Source organism: Brachypodium distachyon, chromosome 2 (assembly GCF_000005505.3).
Source record: "Brachypodium distachyon strain Bd21 chromosome 2, Brachypodium_distachyon_v3.0, whole genome shotgun sequence".
NCBI classification, from domain to species: domain Eukaryota; kingdom Viridiplantae; phylum Streptophyta; class Magnoliopsida; order Poales; family Poaceae; genus Brachypodium; species Brachypodium distachyon.
Window position 1 is genome coordinate 4,849,720 of NC_016132.3, and position 15,693 is coordinate 4,865,412.

Genomic DNA, 15,693 nt, shown 5'->3' on the forward strand with positions numbered 1-15,693 from the left:
AAAGGGAGCCACGGGCATTATTGGGTATAGTGGCGCTGGGCCACGGCCATTGCCCATGCTGCAGCCGTAGGACCGACCGTTATCTCACTTATCTGGATAGCCCGGCCAGTGGCCGCCTATGCGATGCGATGCCAAAGCTCACAGTAATCGTTTTCCCAGCGCAAGTAGCTAGTATTGGGGGATCTATACGATCGCCAAAGGGACGATGATGCGTATAATATCTGACGGAGCAAAGCAATATTCATCAGTTTTTGACAAAGGGGCGGAGGCGGAGGCCGGGCGGTCAATTCCCCGACTCCTGCCACCGGCCGGCCCTCGTGCCTCCGTCCCATGTGATCTGAACTCTGTCCCGCGTCCGTTCACGGAAAATATCCCGCACAGCCTCACTCGTTCTCGCCTCCCGTCCCAACCACCCGCCAGCCAGCCAGCCAGCGGCACCAAGTACGGACTCGTGCGCGTCACCGAAGTACCGAAGTACTGAAGTAGTAGCCGGGGCCAAACAAAACCGCACCGCACAGCGGACCGAGATCAGTAGTTCGCTCGCTCGCTCGATCGAGTTCTCATCCCGCCGCGCGGAATCAACAAAAGCGATGAAGGTGCTGTGCTCGGCGTGCGAGGCGGCGGAGGCGCGCGTGGTGTGCTGCGCCGACGAGGCCGCCCTGTGCGCGCGCTGCGACCGCGACGTGCACGCCGCCAACCGCCTCGCCGGCAAGCACCACCGACTGCCCCTCCTCTCCTCCTCCTCCGCCGCTCTTCAGTCCTCGTCCTCGGCACCCAACTGCGACATATGCCAGGTGCTGGAGTACTTCTTCACTTCGTCTCTCGTAAATGGACTCTGTTTCTGTTCTGTCTCTTCTTCTTCCTCGTGTTCCTGAACGACGACGACGTGCAGGAGGGCCACGCCTACTTCTTCTGCGTGGAGGACCGCGCGCTGCTGTGCCGGAGCTGCGACGTGGCCGTGCACACCGCCAACGCCTTCGTCTCCGCGCACCGGAGGTTCCTCCTCACCGGCGTCCAGGTCGGCCTCCAGCCCGCCGACCACCAAGACCCAGACCCCGAACCAGAGCCCGAGCCCGAGCCAGAGCCCGAGCCGCAGCCGCCGCCGTGCAAGAAGAGGAGGAGCCCGACGCCGCCGCTCTACAGCGACGACGACATCGGCTGGGCGGCCGGCGGCATCACGGGGACCCTGCCCGACTGGTCCGCCGTCGACCAGCAGTTCAGCAGCTCCCCGCCGCCGACGCCGAGGAACCCCGCGGCAGAGGAGCCGGTGGGGGTAATCAAAACCCCTCCCAAGCGGATCCCCCGGACGGCGCCCGTCTCCGCGGCGCTCTTCGGCGGCAGCATGCCCGACTGGCCGCTCGACGAGTTCTTCCGCTTCGCCGACTTCAACTCCGGCTTCGGCTTCGCCGACAACGGCACCTCCAAGGTCACTACTAATTCACCTCCGAAATCACTACATGTAGCTCAAGGACCGATCTCTGAACACCTCTCTCACTCCTATAGCTTACTTTGCTTTGCTTGTCCATTTGCAGGCTGACAGCGGGAAGCTGGGGAGCACGGACGGTTCCCCGAACCGCCGCTCCTTGTCGTCGTCCTCCTCCGGCGCCGCCGCCACGCAGAACGCGCAGGAGTTCTTCGGCCAGGTGCCGGAGGTGCACTGGTCGTCGGTGCCGGAGCTCCCGTCCCCGCCCACGGCCTCGGGCCTCCGCTGGCAGGGGGACCCGCATTACGGCGACACGGCCGCCGTGTTCGTGCCCGACATCAGCTCCCCGGACAACGCCTTCCGGTGCTTCGCCTCCGCTGGCTGCGGCGGCACGCAGACGGAATCCCTCAAGCGCCGGCGGCGATGTTAATTAACCTGGCGACACAACGGCTGCCGGCGGCGTCGATCGGATCGTGCATGGGGGCTGAAACTAGCTAGCGAGGAGAAGATCGAGGCACGGTACTACTACTAGATGATCTAGATGGTTAGTGGGTAATTAGTATACGATCCATACTGCAATAGCTCGAGGAGTACTGCTTAGCGGTTAAACATGAGTTCTGTTTGTGCAAATGTTGCTTGTGTAAGTGATCTTAGCTCGGGGAGTTAACGGGGGAAATGGTGAAAAATAAGGAGAAATAAAACGGTGAGAAGAGAATGGAATGGCATTGGGGATTTGGAACGGAAGTTCTCCGTGCTTTGATTAAGGACTTCACTGGTGTGTGTTTTAGCAGGTTTGTTGGGCTGTCACGAGGGTAATTATGTGTGATGTATCCATCGGCTCGATCGGGAAACACTGCACGTTTTGCATAGGGTCAGTTGAGCTGTATTTTGCACTGATTGCTCTGACTTTGCAACCGGCCGCACGTATCCGTACTAATATTGTCATTGCGGACTTTACAAAGTGGTTGTTGGGATTGAAGCAGACTGCACCTAAAAGTTTTCAGACTCGCTTACTAACTCAGCTCGGCTCAGTGACTCAGTACGACCTGACCCCGAAACAGAGGCTAGAACAACTTTTTCAATCAATTTTGCAGGGATTAAAAATGCTTGTCACAAGTTTGATGACCGAAATTGCACATAATATGTTTTTTGGCTTATAAATGTGCAAATATGTAGTTTGCACATTTTAAAACCCAAAATTAAAAACATGTTTAGTCCATTTGTAGATAAAGAATTGTGTAATTGTGTTTAAAAGGAATTGGCACAATTTTGAAGTCCAAAATTGAATGTACTATGTATTTTGTCTTAAAAATGCTTGAATGTATAGTTTTCACATTTTAAAGCCCAAATTTAAACATATGTTCTGTTCATTTTCAACTAAATAAATGTTTGGCACAATTTGGAAACCTGAAATTGCACGTGATTTTTACAGGCCTGAAAACATGTGAACATGTAGTTTACACATTATGAATTCAAGGATCTTCTATCTTCTATATGTAGAGAACCCCACTGGCTGATTTTTCTGCCTTCTCGTGCAGCCACTCCATCGTTTTCGCCACTCCCGAGTCCCGACGATAGTCACGACATGCGTCGACGCAGTCACACCCTTTCGCAAGATGGGCTTCGCCAGCGCCCATAGTTGGGCCAAGTTCGGCAGCCCACCTACACAACAGAGAAAAAACGCCTCGATCCGACCGAATCCGTGCGCTGCATCCGACGTCGGCCTGTGGGCCGCTGCTTTGCCTGCCTCGGTGCATCCGCCGTCGGCCTGAGCGCTGCTTCGCCTTCCCGTCTCCAGCCTCCAGACCTTTGCCCCCCGTGCGCCGCTCCCCTGCCCTCAAACCTCACGTCGTCTGCCCTCCCCAAGCAACGTTGCGCGTCCGTTTCCCCTCCCGGACATGGATGCCCTCCTTGAAGAGGGTGAATTGATGGTTGGGATCGATGGTGATGACGAGGGTGAAGCAGGAAAGGGTCACATCAAGTCCGAAAATGAAGTAAAGCTATTGATTTGTATCTCGTATTGTGCTCTTCACTCATTATGTATTATAGGTGCCTTTTCTTGCATATAGTATATTGTGAATCATTTGATAGTGAGTTAGATTTTGGTTCTAATTAGTTCAACTGGCTTTGTGTACATATTTTGTTTCATGGTTAACTTTTTAAAAGATAGCAAGATAAAAGTTCATGCTCAGTTATTCATTTATTCTTGTGAATATCCTCCACTATCTATAGCGACAAATTATTCTCTGGTGCTATGAAGCTGCTACAAGGCTAAAACAAAAACAAATAGAATTGTTATACACTGATGTTACCTGTTTGTATATCTATTCTAATAAAGTGGCCTGATGTACTATATACCTTTTCAGGTACTTCCTCCAGTTCCAAGATTGAAGTGCAGTTGGAACCCACATCATAAGGCACTTCCAGTGGGAACAATTTCAGCTGTAAGTCTTGTATTTAGCTTTGAATTTTCATCTAAACTTTTATCTGAATTTGTCTTGGACAACACCATTTTTAAAAAGAAGCAATTTGTGGGTACCAGCTCTTTTTTACTCCCTCCGTCCAGAACTGAAGGCATACACAGTTTCCAGGATTTAACTTTCACCAACAGTAACTCTAACTATATGTGGATTATTTGATACAGAACCAATAGCATGAAAATATTCAAAGGTATATTTTAATTCGGAGCCAATGATATCATTTTCTGAATCATGTAATCCACATATCATTCTTGGTCAAAGACAAATTTTGGGGAGCGTGTGCGCCTTCTAGTTTTTGACGGAGGGAGTATCTGGCATCTGATGAAGATTCAACCAGTTCCTGTCATATTTTGTAATTTTAATATCAGAACTAGAAATCTAGGGAGCTTGTTTTCATAGAATTTTGCAAGTGTTTGGATGATATTGGTTATGTATTTCGTTATTATTTTGAATTGCGTACTTTTCGTGTGTTGTTTGAGATTTTGGTAAACAAATGGTGCTTCTTGTTTAGACCGTTGAAACACACAGTATATTCTATGATTGTGTTCATAGGATTTTGCAAGTGTTTGGATGATATTGGTTATGTATTTCCTTTCAAATTCATATCCTGATTGTCTGCATGCTTGTTGTTCATCCCGATCATGGGTCATAGGATTATTGTTGAAGGGTCAGTGCAACAGTCCCCTCACTGAGGGTTCTATACTCTGGATAACTGAAAGCAGGACTCACTTGTCATTGCTGATGAGTTATTTAGACCTGTAAAAAACCCATACTATCTTGTGCGGTATGACTCTCCAGAAGAAGTGCCGGCTAGGATCAGTGCAGGTAAATTATTGCCTAACAATTATATCGAAAGGTCTCTAGTTTGAACAGCTCTATTATACAGATGCTGAAACCCTGTGCATGGTGCATTTAGAGTAAATTTTACAGAACTACACTTTCCGAGGATTTCTTCTCACATTGGCACAGTTTTTTGCTAATTTGCATGGAAAACCATAGGTTCTGATTATAATTGTCTCACCTCGCCCAAAATAATGGTTCAAGCCATTTCAGCAGTATTTCTTACGTGTGGGTCCCGTCTGTTAGGCGCCACGTCAGCAAAGACATGACCCCCCCCCCCCCCCCGCCCCCCGCTTCTCAATGAATTCCATCCTCTGCTGGCTCAGGCGTCCATTTTTTGAGTTGTCTTTTTCCCTGCCTCCCATTGACTGCTGACACCAATTAGACAGCTATGGTGGAAGCGAGAGCAATGGAGGTGATCATAAACCAGATCCTGCACTACCTCCCCGATCCATCAGTCCGATGTCATCTTCCCGGGAGATCCAACCCCCGCTCCTCCGTCCATGAGGTATACATAACTGCACTTCTGACGACATCGTCCGTATGGTCATCTCCAAGCTCCCCTCCAATGAAGTTTCCTGCACCACCGTGTTGTCCTCTAGCAGGGGCGACATTTGGCGCTCCATCTCTTTTGACCTTGACGACAACAGCTTGATCTGCTCCATTGACGGTGAGGATAGTGGCGCAATCGTGGACAGAGTCTCCTGCATTATCACCTCCCACCGGGGCCCCTTCCGATCCATCCACCTCAGCAGCTTGGGCTTGGCCGTGGAGCCCAACAAGGATGATCTCAAGCGCTGGTTTCGAGCAACGAGGACGTGCAAGATCTTCTCGTCTTTACTTCCAATCATTGGTCACCTTCCTTCGCCAAGCTTCCCGGTGAGATCCTGGAGTGTACATCGTTGGTGTGCATGTACACGGCCTTCTGCACCTTCCTCGACACCTGCGACGACGAACATGTCCGATTACCCGATCTGTTGGACCTCGCTCTCTGCGTCACCTGTTTGGGAGAAGAAGACTTTATCAGTGCTCACCGGTAGCCCCAACCTGGAGAACCTAGCTTTCATAGTATGTGTGCCGGTTATGAGACGCATCGTCTTCATCGTCGCAGCCTTAAATGTGTAATGTTCTGGCATGCCATTCTGGGCTCAAATAGCTTGCCTTGCAGGACCAATGCCTAGTATGTCTCATATTGTGGTATTTGTACCACAATATTAAGTCCCCCCTCCAAATTTACTATTGGATGGGCTCCGGTGCTTCGGACCGGTGGCTACCTCAATCCCAGCTTTCCGATACCTGACAATGTTATGAAACTCGCTGAAGAGAAATAGAAGCTAGAACAAACTTTTGAATCAATTTTGCACTTAAGTCCATAATAAATTGGTTTTAGAAATGCTTGGCACAATTTTGAAGACCGGAACTAAACATACGTAGTTTTGGCTTAAAAATGTGCGAATATGTAGTTTGCACATTTTGAAACCCAGAACAAAGCATATGTTTTGTCCAATTTAGGTATAGAAATGTGTTATTGAGTTTAAAACATCTCGGCACTATTTTTGAAGTCCAAAATTACACAAAGCGTGTATTTTTTCTTCAAAATGTCTGAGTGTATAGTTTGCACATTTTCAAGCCAAAATTTGAACTTATGTTTTGTCCATTTAATTTCAGCTAAATAAATGTGCAATTGGGTAAAATAAAATGCTTCGCACAATTTTGAAATGCACATAATGTGTATTTTTGGCCTAAAAACATGAAAATATGTAGTTTCCACATTCTGTCGCCCAAATTTCAAGACCAAAATTGGGTCAAAAAAGTGTGAATTGCACATAATATGCATCTTTGGATTTAAAATGTTACAATTTTAAAACCCAAAAAATGGCACATGTTTTGTGTATTACAAAAATGGGACATAATATGCAATTGGGTCAAAAAAGTGTGAATTACAAAAATGCTTGGCACAATTTTGAAACCCCCAAAATGGCACATGTTTTGTATTTTTTGCCTAAAAACATGTGAATACGTAGATTCCACATTTTGAAGCCCGAAATTGAACATATGGTTTGTCCATTTTAGGTAAATAAATGTGTAATTGTGTTAAAAGAAGTTCTGCACAATTTTGATGACCGAAGTCGCACATAATATGTATTGTGTAGTTTGCACATTTTAAAGCCCAAATTCAAATATGTTTTGTACATTTTCTGCTAAATAAATGTGCAAATGGTTTTTTTAAATGCTTGGCACAATTTTGAAACCAAAAAAATTGCACATAATGTGTAGTTCTGGCCTAAAAATTTGTGAATGTGTTGTTTGCACATTTTGAAGCCCGGAACTAAACTTATGTTTTGTCCATTTTTTGTAAAACAAATGTGCAATTTGTGTTGAAAAAGGCTTGTCACAATTTTGAGTTCCGAAATTGCACATAGTGTATCTTTATTTACAAATGCGTGAATGTTGCACATTTTGAAGTATGAAATTGAACATATGTTTTGTCCATTTTTAGGTAACGAAATGTGCCATTGGGTTAAAAATGCTTGGCACAATTTGGAAAACTCACACTGCACATAATGTGTCCTTTTGGTTTAAAAATATGTGAATGTGTAGTTTGCACATTTTGAAGCCCAAATGGAACATATATTTTGTCCATTTTTGTAAAGAAACATGAAATTGGGTTTACAATGGCTTCACACAATTTTGAGGTCTGAAATTGCGCCTAAAATGTATCTTTGCTTACAAATATGTGAATGTCGCACATTTTGAAGTCCAAAATTGCAGAACTATTTCCAATGTCCGGCAAAAAAATGTGCTTTTGGGTTTAAAAAAAAGGCGTTGCACTATTTTGAAGCCTCGGATTGCACATATTTTGGCTTAAAATGCGAGGATGTGTAGTTTGCACATTTTGAAACACGGAACTGAACATATTTTTTGTGCATGTTTAGGTAAAGAAATGTACGTGTAATTGGGTTTAAAAGGGCTTGGCACAACTTTGAAGTCCAAAATTGCACATATCCCATATTTTCGTCTTAAAAATGTGTGAATGTGTAGTTTTCACATTTAAAAGCCCAAATTAAACATATGTTTTGTTCCTTTCAACTAAAAGAATATGCAATTGGGTTAAAAATGTGTGAATGTGTAGTTTGCACATTTTAACGCCCAAATTTCAACAATTTTTTGGTTCTAAAAAATGATTTTTCTATTTTCATAGAGGTGCATCTTGCATGAAAAACAATATTAGCAAATAGGATTACAAATGTTTGGTTTATTTTTCTTTATGTCGTAATTCATATTTGGAACTATCAGTGGAATGCTCATATGTTGTTTTCAGTACCAAGAAGCACATGGTACATGTGCTCGTTCCTAATTGGCTGAGAGGTGGAGCGCATGGATCAACCAGGTGGCAAGTTACCTTTTCTCCCCTCCCATCTCTCTCCTCCCCTCACGCCCGTGACTGCCTCCCCAATCTCTCTTCTCCCTCATCCTTTCCTTCTCTTCACTCTGTTTCTTTCTCTCGATCTTCTCCACGATGGCAGCCAACCCGAGCCCCTCCCTCCCGAGCCTGCAATACATCGGCCCCGCGGCCTCCCTCGACCCCGACGCCACATGGAGGAGCAACGGCGGCGGCAGCGTGTGGAGGAGCAATCGTGCACGGGGCGTGGAGGAGCAGCCCCGACGCCGGATCTGGCAGCCCCAACGCCAGATCCGTGGCCCAACCACCGCAGGTAATCTCTCCTATGGGATTGGCAAGCAAATTGATTTGGTGGTTTGTTTTGGTATACAAACTTGTATATACGATCTGTACGCATCTCTCTTATGGGATTGTGTGATTTGTTGTGGTGTCCAAAATACCGCTTTTATGTATATTGATTTGTTGCTTTATTTGATTTGTGATTTGGTGAATCGATGAACTCGCGAGCCATGTGGCCTGCTTTTTTTTAAATCATGAAATCTCTATTAGTGTTGGTCGGGGGTGGCGACCGCCAGTATGTGTGATGCTATCAGTGCCGGACTCTGTGCCTGCCACTCATGGGTCACCCATCACTGACATGCAGGTAGCGACGGACGCTCAGCCCGCCATGGATGCAGTTTTCTGGCCGACACTAATGTGCCATTTTGTAGTAGTGCGTGTTGTTCGGATAAAAATGATTTGGCACAATTGAGAAGCTTGAAATTGCACATATTGTGTTTTCTAGCTTAAAAATTTGTGAATTTGTAGTTTGCACATTTTGAAGCCCATTGAAGTTATGTATTATCCATTTTTTTACAAAAAAATGTGCAATTGTTTCTAAAAAGGCTTGGCGTATTTTTGAGGTCCGAAATTACGCATAGTGTATATTTTGTTTACAAATGATAATGTATCCATTTTTTTCACACAGGTGCATCTTGCATGAAAAACAATATTAGCAAATAGGATTACAAATGTTTGGTTCAAAAAATATGATTTTTTATTTTTCTTTATGTCATAATTCATATTTGGGACTATCAGTGCCGGGCTTTTACATCAAAGCCCGCCACTAATGCTCATATGTTGTTTTTAGTACCAAGAAGCACATGATACATGTGCTCGTTCCTGGTTGGCTGAGAGGTGGAGCGCATGGATCAATGAGGTGGCAACTTACCTTTTCTCCCCTCCCATCTCTCTCCTCCCCTCACGCCCGTGACTGCCTCCCCAATCTCTCTTCTCCCTCTTCCTATCCTTCTCTTCACTTTGTTTCTTTCTATCGATCTTCTCCACGATGGCAGCCTACCCGAGCCCGCCTTCCCCCGAGCCCCTCCCCTCCCGAGCTGGCAAGACGTCGGCCCCGCGGCCTCCCTCGACCCCGACGCCACATGGAGGAGCAACGGCGGCGGCAGCGTGTGGAGGAGCAGTCGCTCGGGGCATGGAGGAGCAGCCCCGACGCCGGATCCTGCCGCCCCAACGCCAGATCCGTGGCCCAACCACCGCAGGTAATCTCTCCCTCACTACAACATTTTTGGAGGTCCATGACATTCGCCCATTGTCATAGAAAGTGGTAAAAATGTCATAGAGTGTGGTCCATGACGTTATCTATGACAGAAAAAAAACGTAATGGACCTCACGTCATAGACCTCTCCATGACGTTTTTCCCCGTGTAATGTCATAAAGTTTTATGACAAACTGTCCCAATTCGTCATGAGTTATGAGCCCTTACATAGTGAGGAACTGCCACAATTCGTCATAGTTGAGTGTATGTATGCTTACGTGGCAGCCACGTGGGCTTGCTTGCATGCATGACACGTGGTGGGTTGACGTGGCAGACACATGTATATTTTGCTGGCGTGGCGTCCACGTGGAACAAATTGATGATGTGGATTTTCAGATGATGTGGCAAAAACATGGGCCTCATCCAAAGGCCCGGTTATTTTTTTGGCCCATTTATTTCTTCAGCTTGAGCCTGTTTTTTTTTAATCACCGGGCTCTTTACAGGCTGTTTCTTTTTTTTTCCTGCTGCATGGAGGCCTTTTTTTGTTGTTTTAAAATACAACACAGCCCATGTGCTCTTGGGCCAAATGTTTTAAAATACCACAAGGAAAGAGAAATTATAATGCATAGAAGTATCAGCCAACATCAAACCATATCACGAAACATTCAGGCCATAGGACCATAAGCATCAAAGTGACCATATCACATAACATTCAGCCCACAGGCCATAAGCACCAAAGTGCCCTCAATATGCAAAGTACCCTTATAAGCACAACATCTAATAATTTTGTAACCTTCTCATCACATGACCAGAACAGAACTGAAAGGAACTCTCAACAAACACACACGCACACAAGAGGTTTTTACTGTGCTTGTAACCTTCTCATCACTTGCCGAAGTAGGGCTTCATCTGCTCCAAGTTTCTTCTTCATTGCTTGAATCTCTTCCTCATTCTTTACTCTTACTGCATCTGCTTCTTCCTTTGCTTTCCTAGCTTCTTCTTGTGCCACCTTAGCTTCTTCATGTGCTTTTTTCAACTCTTCAATGGTAATACGGAACTCAGCATTCCCATCTCTTTCAGCTTCTAGCTTCTCCAAAAGGCTACTCTTGGATGTTCTACTCGAAGGGATCGGCGGCAAACCAATACGCTCCAAGAATCTGTTATTCTTAGTACTCTCATTCAGCACTTCGGAAACGACCTCAACAGCAGATTTTGGTTCTCTCGTTATGATATTTTCCATAGAATCCTTGAAATTATCACCAAAGCAGATTTATCATAACCAAAGTAAAAATGAGGCAACAAGATGCTGCAGGAAATATGATTTTTCATTCAACAACACAAACAAGATTAATCATTCACATGGCATAATTTGAAAATAAAGAAGAGGGGGGGGGGGGGGTTAAGGCTGTAGTAACTAACTCCTACGTAGAAACAACGGGAAATAAATGTGGCGACTACCTACGGGAAGTTACTTGTTGTAGCCTACAAGTTTCATATTAGTTACACAAACAACATTTACAAGTTTCATAGTAGTTACACAAACAACATTTACAAGTTTCTACAAGTTTGGTGACACAAACGACCTCATCAGAATTACACAAAAAATACTGTTGGAAAGATATCAACAGCATCTACAACTTTCATATTAGTAACATATTCAAATTTTGTACTGATAAGTACCAGTTTAAAAATTAACAAGGATAACACTTAAAAAACAGCAGTAGAGTTTTTCTGCTCTAAATTTCAGACCAATCATCGGAATTAGACAAACAATATACTGTTGGAAAGTCAACGACAACATCTACAAGTTTCATATTAGTTACATCTTCAAATTATTTACAGATAAGTACTAGTTTGAACAACAGGGATAGCACTTGGAACCGACAACAGTAGGATTTTTATGCTCTAGATTTCAGACCAATCATCGGATTTACACAAACAATATATCATTGGAAAGATATCGACATCATCTACAAGTTTCATATTAGTTCCATCTTCAAATTCTGTACTGATTAGTACCAGTTTCGAAAACAGCAGGGAAAGCACTTGAAAACAGCATACAAAATACTTGAAAACAACAGATATGTTCCGGTGAAACAACAACATACATAGCAGAACGTAATTGCATGGCAGCTTGATATGACAACAGTTTCAGCAAAGTGTTCTTTAGATTACAACAGTTTCAGTAAACTATTTGTCAAGCACAATCAGATAACCATCACATTGAAAGAAAACCCAAAGTTATCATATATTGTAGATTGGGCTCTTCAGACAATGGCAAAGGCAAAAAATGAGAACTTACAATTGCAGCTTGCGCATTCTCACTAAATCCTCTTTTTGTACTAAAGTGGGTCTCCTTGAACAAGTCAACTGCATCTGGAGGCTTATCTTTGTACTTCTCGCTCAGAAACTGTTTTTGCAAAAAAATATTGATTACGGCCTAATTATGAACAAAGCTATTAGTGATTTGTTGTGAATTGACATACCACTTCTTGTACTTGCACCTCATAACTGCGTGAACCAGTGGCTTGCTGGTACTTGACCATTGATCGGCTCACCTTGTTCTTTGCACAAGTATCCTTCACAAAAATAAACAGTGATGTAAAAGATACATCAATACATCATATTTTCATTATGATAAGGAGCCTCGCCCCAAATACTAAAAGTATAACTTGACCACTACATCCACTTAACTTTCTGCTGCAAAATAACCAGATAATAACTCAATGAACATAATACTAGAAGAAGGTGACGATGGAAGATAGAAAGTAGTTTTCTGAACATCCACTTAGTTTTTTTAGAGTCCAGTACTTATACAAATGAGGTCTATTTGTATAAAAATTGGGAGGTGTCCAGTGCTTCAGTTTGATATAGTTTCATATGAATTTATTTCTCTATCTAGAGTATAAAATCACAATGGCATTAGCACATGCCATCACAATGGCTCTGTTTCAGACTGGAGTAGGTGAATGATGAAGATACTAAATTCAGAAACAGTGACGGGGAGAGGGGGTGGAGCAGGGGCACAATCAACATAGCCTAGCCTAAACAGGAGCGAAGTGCATTTCTGAAATTACTGAAACTAAACTTCCATTTCTGAAGTTCAGTTTAACATATCAGAACATTTAGAATTTATGTTGCATATAAGTATTGGGTTCTAAGAATATATGTTGAGGTGCACCATATAAGAATTGTTAGAGCCTGTTATGATGCAAATACTGGAAGTACCTATACTCATTACTCAACTAACTGAAGACACAAGTATTTCGGTACTCTTACTCAAGTTTTGAGACAATATGTACATAGGCTCCTGTTTTCAACATGGAAAGATCTTACTGGATTCCTGCAGAACTGAATGTAAAATCTCAGCAAATGAAGTGCACCATATAAGTACTGGATTCTAAGAAATAAGTGCCATTTTATGAGTAAACAAGTCTGCACTTCAGTGCTTTGTATAAAATGTTTTGCCTTAACATACAAACAAACAATACTCCAATTAGTGATAACCATCTATGTATGATGTAAGTCTGAAGACTTGTGTGTGCTGCTGCTCTACTCATTGTTCAGTTTCTCTGCTGCTCTATGTATGCTGCAAGTCCAAATACTTGTGTGTGCTGCTGCTCTATTCTCTGAAGTTTAATTCTAATCATTTTGAAACAGTCTTGTTGGTTTTGAAGATAATTTGCCTGGTGTTGAGCAGATACACTGCTGCAGAGGACTGGTTCTGAAAATTAATGATGTTCTGTACAGCTGAAAATTTGCCTGTTGTTCTTGTCTTTTTTCGAATTAAGGACCTCAACCGTTCTTGTGGGTGAGATGGTTTATAAAGGCCTACATCTGCCATTACTCTTAACAACACTACCAAATCCAATACTTGATTGAATACTTGCTAAACCCCCGATACAACCATTATTATCAACTTCATCAAAAGGGGTAGAGATACATCGCATTGAACAAGTAAAGCAACAGAGCAATTTTGAAGTGAGCATACTAGTTTCTTAGGAGTTATCCAGGAATCCACAAGATCACACCATTCCTTGTTGCTCATGGATTTCACAGGAGATATCCTTGACACTTCGCTCAATGGCATAGGATCAAACCATTTTTGCTTTAGCTTGTGGCGCTGATTCAGTACCCTCTTCTTCAACATGTCAAAGCAAGCTTTCTGCAAATTGACATCGTTTCTATCCATTGCGAACCTCATCTAAAATACCATAGGAAGTATCAACTACAAATGCAGCAATAAAGTACAAGTTCAAAAACTTACTGCAAGTTTGCCCAGAAAGTTACGCTTGATGTCATGCCTGTCTTTGTAGTACTTCCAATGGGTTAAGATGGGTATATAGTCCCTAACAATGATCGCAGACTTAGTAGCAAACATCGAAGCAAGAGGTGGTGAATTTGGCTTGGTCCTCCCTGGAGCGAATACTAGAGGAAGCCTGCCTCCTCTAGACATAATATCAAGTCGCTTTCCTTTGTTAATTCCCCTCACCACCACCTTGCCGTCTTCATTGTGCATCATATTCTGCTCACCGTGTTGGCCAGTATCATCTACAACAATGAAAATGCATGGGATCAGTTTAGTGCATGCATGCCAAGGTTACACGAGTTGAGGTATAGCATGCAATTGGTACAACATATTACCTTCTACACCGCAGTCAACATAGTCTTCAAATTCTGCATCAAATTGCTCCTTGTGCAAGGATTCTTCATTGTGCATCGTACTCTCTTCACCATGTTGGTCAGCATCATCTACAAGAATGAAAATGCATGGCATTGGTGTAGTGTATGCACGCCAAGGATTTTTCTCCTAGTAGTTTGTTTGCTTGTTGTGTCCATCTATGCTATTCTGCTACCTATATTCATTGTTGGTATATCCATTTGTGATGAATCGAAATGAGATCAATTCAGTCAATTTGCTTATGCTCATACATGCTTCTGTCCATAAATGCCCCTGTAGCTATGTCAATCTATGCTATTCTGCTACCTATATTTTACTAAATCTTTAAAGAATATTTCTCTGAAACAACGATTCATTTTGTGCTAGTCGTGCTAACTGAATGATGTTTACAATCATGATGTTTTTAGTAAATGATTTAGTTCTTTCTGCTACATGTGCTATCTAAATGTCCTATAATTTGAAGGACCATTGGTCTTGTGACACCCAGTTCTGCAATTGTGGCGCATGTGCTGTTATTGTCGGTGTATTTGGCTTTGTGAAACCTGTTTGTGCAAAATATGATGATGCTTAACCTTGTTCTGCACGTTAAAATGATAATGTATTGATGTTCTTGTACAGCAGCGGTATTTCTGAAGCTTGGTGTTCAGGAGTAAATGTTCTGAAGTTTGGTATTTCTGAAGCTTGGTGTTCAGCGGTATGTACAATATCAACTCAGCTAACTGTAGTACTAATATAGACACAGCTAATTGTAGTACAATATTGACGCAATTCTTGAAGTGATTGGCAAGGTTATAATTTGGATAGCTAGTTTTGCTTTCAAACAAAGGCAATGCGTGCAAAATAAATACTAAGCTGTTTGGAATTGGTTGGAACATAGGTTAGTGAGATAAACCTCCCGTATCCAAACACCCAGTTTACTGAACTGAACTGCTAAAATATTCTACTAAACTGTCAGCTTTCATTTATTTTTCATGTCTTGCACAATTCTGAATTTGTTGTAATGTGGAGCAGATGGACAGAAGTTGGATTGTCCGTGGCACACAGTTTACCCCTCCCTATACCAAAGGCATCAAGGAGTTCATACATTTTGTTCGCGAGAGATATGATGAGAATGAGGAGATACTATGTCCGTGTCGTAGGTGCCTGAATAAAAAATTGGTGTATCATGGAATGCTTGAATATCACTTGCTAATGAATGGTATGTCCAATACATACACTCGGTGGATACATCATGGAGAGCCAACGGCTGTTGTGGTTATTGAAGATGTACAGAGGAATGATGATAATGGTGGTCATGAGCATGAGAATGTTGGTCATGAGCACCATGACATG

At 43.3% G+C, this 15,693-nt stretch overlaps 2 protein-coding genes across 2 annotated transcripts; one reads left to right on the plus strand and one right to left on the minus strand.

Annotated features, from left to right (window-relative positions):
- The first annotated feature begins 205 nt into the window (after window positions 1-205).
- LOC100822524 (B-box zinc finger protein 22) lies at window positions 206-2,298 on the plus strand. The gene is made up of 3 exons (XM_003565155.4): window positions 206-794; window positions 893-1,426; window positions 1,533-2,298. The coding sequence occupies exons 1-3, from the start codon at window positions 591-593 to the stop codon at window positions 1,851-1,853; spliced, it is 1,059 nt and encodes a 352-aa protein (XP_003565203.1). The 5' UTR covers window positions 206-590; the 3' UTR covers window positions 1,854-2,298.
- An 8,244-nt stretch (window positions 2,299-10,542) lies between these two features.
- Window positions 10,543-14,400, minus strand: LOC104583041. Its single transcript, XM_010234708.1, has 6 exons — window positions 14,325-14,400; window positions 13,948-14,231; window positions 13,672-13,884; window positions 12,167-12,259; window positions 11,983-12,090; window positions 10,543-10,926 (listed from the first exon to the last, which is right to left on the minus strand). The coding sequence occupies exons 1-6, from the start codon at window positions 14,398-14,400 to the stop codon at window positions 10,543-10,545; spliced, it is 1,158 nt and encodes a 385-aa protein (XP_010233010.1).
- Between the last annotated feature and the right edge of the window lie 1,293 nt (window positions 14,401-15,693).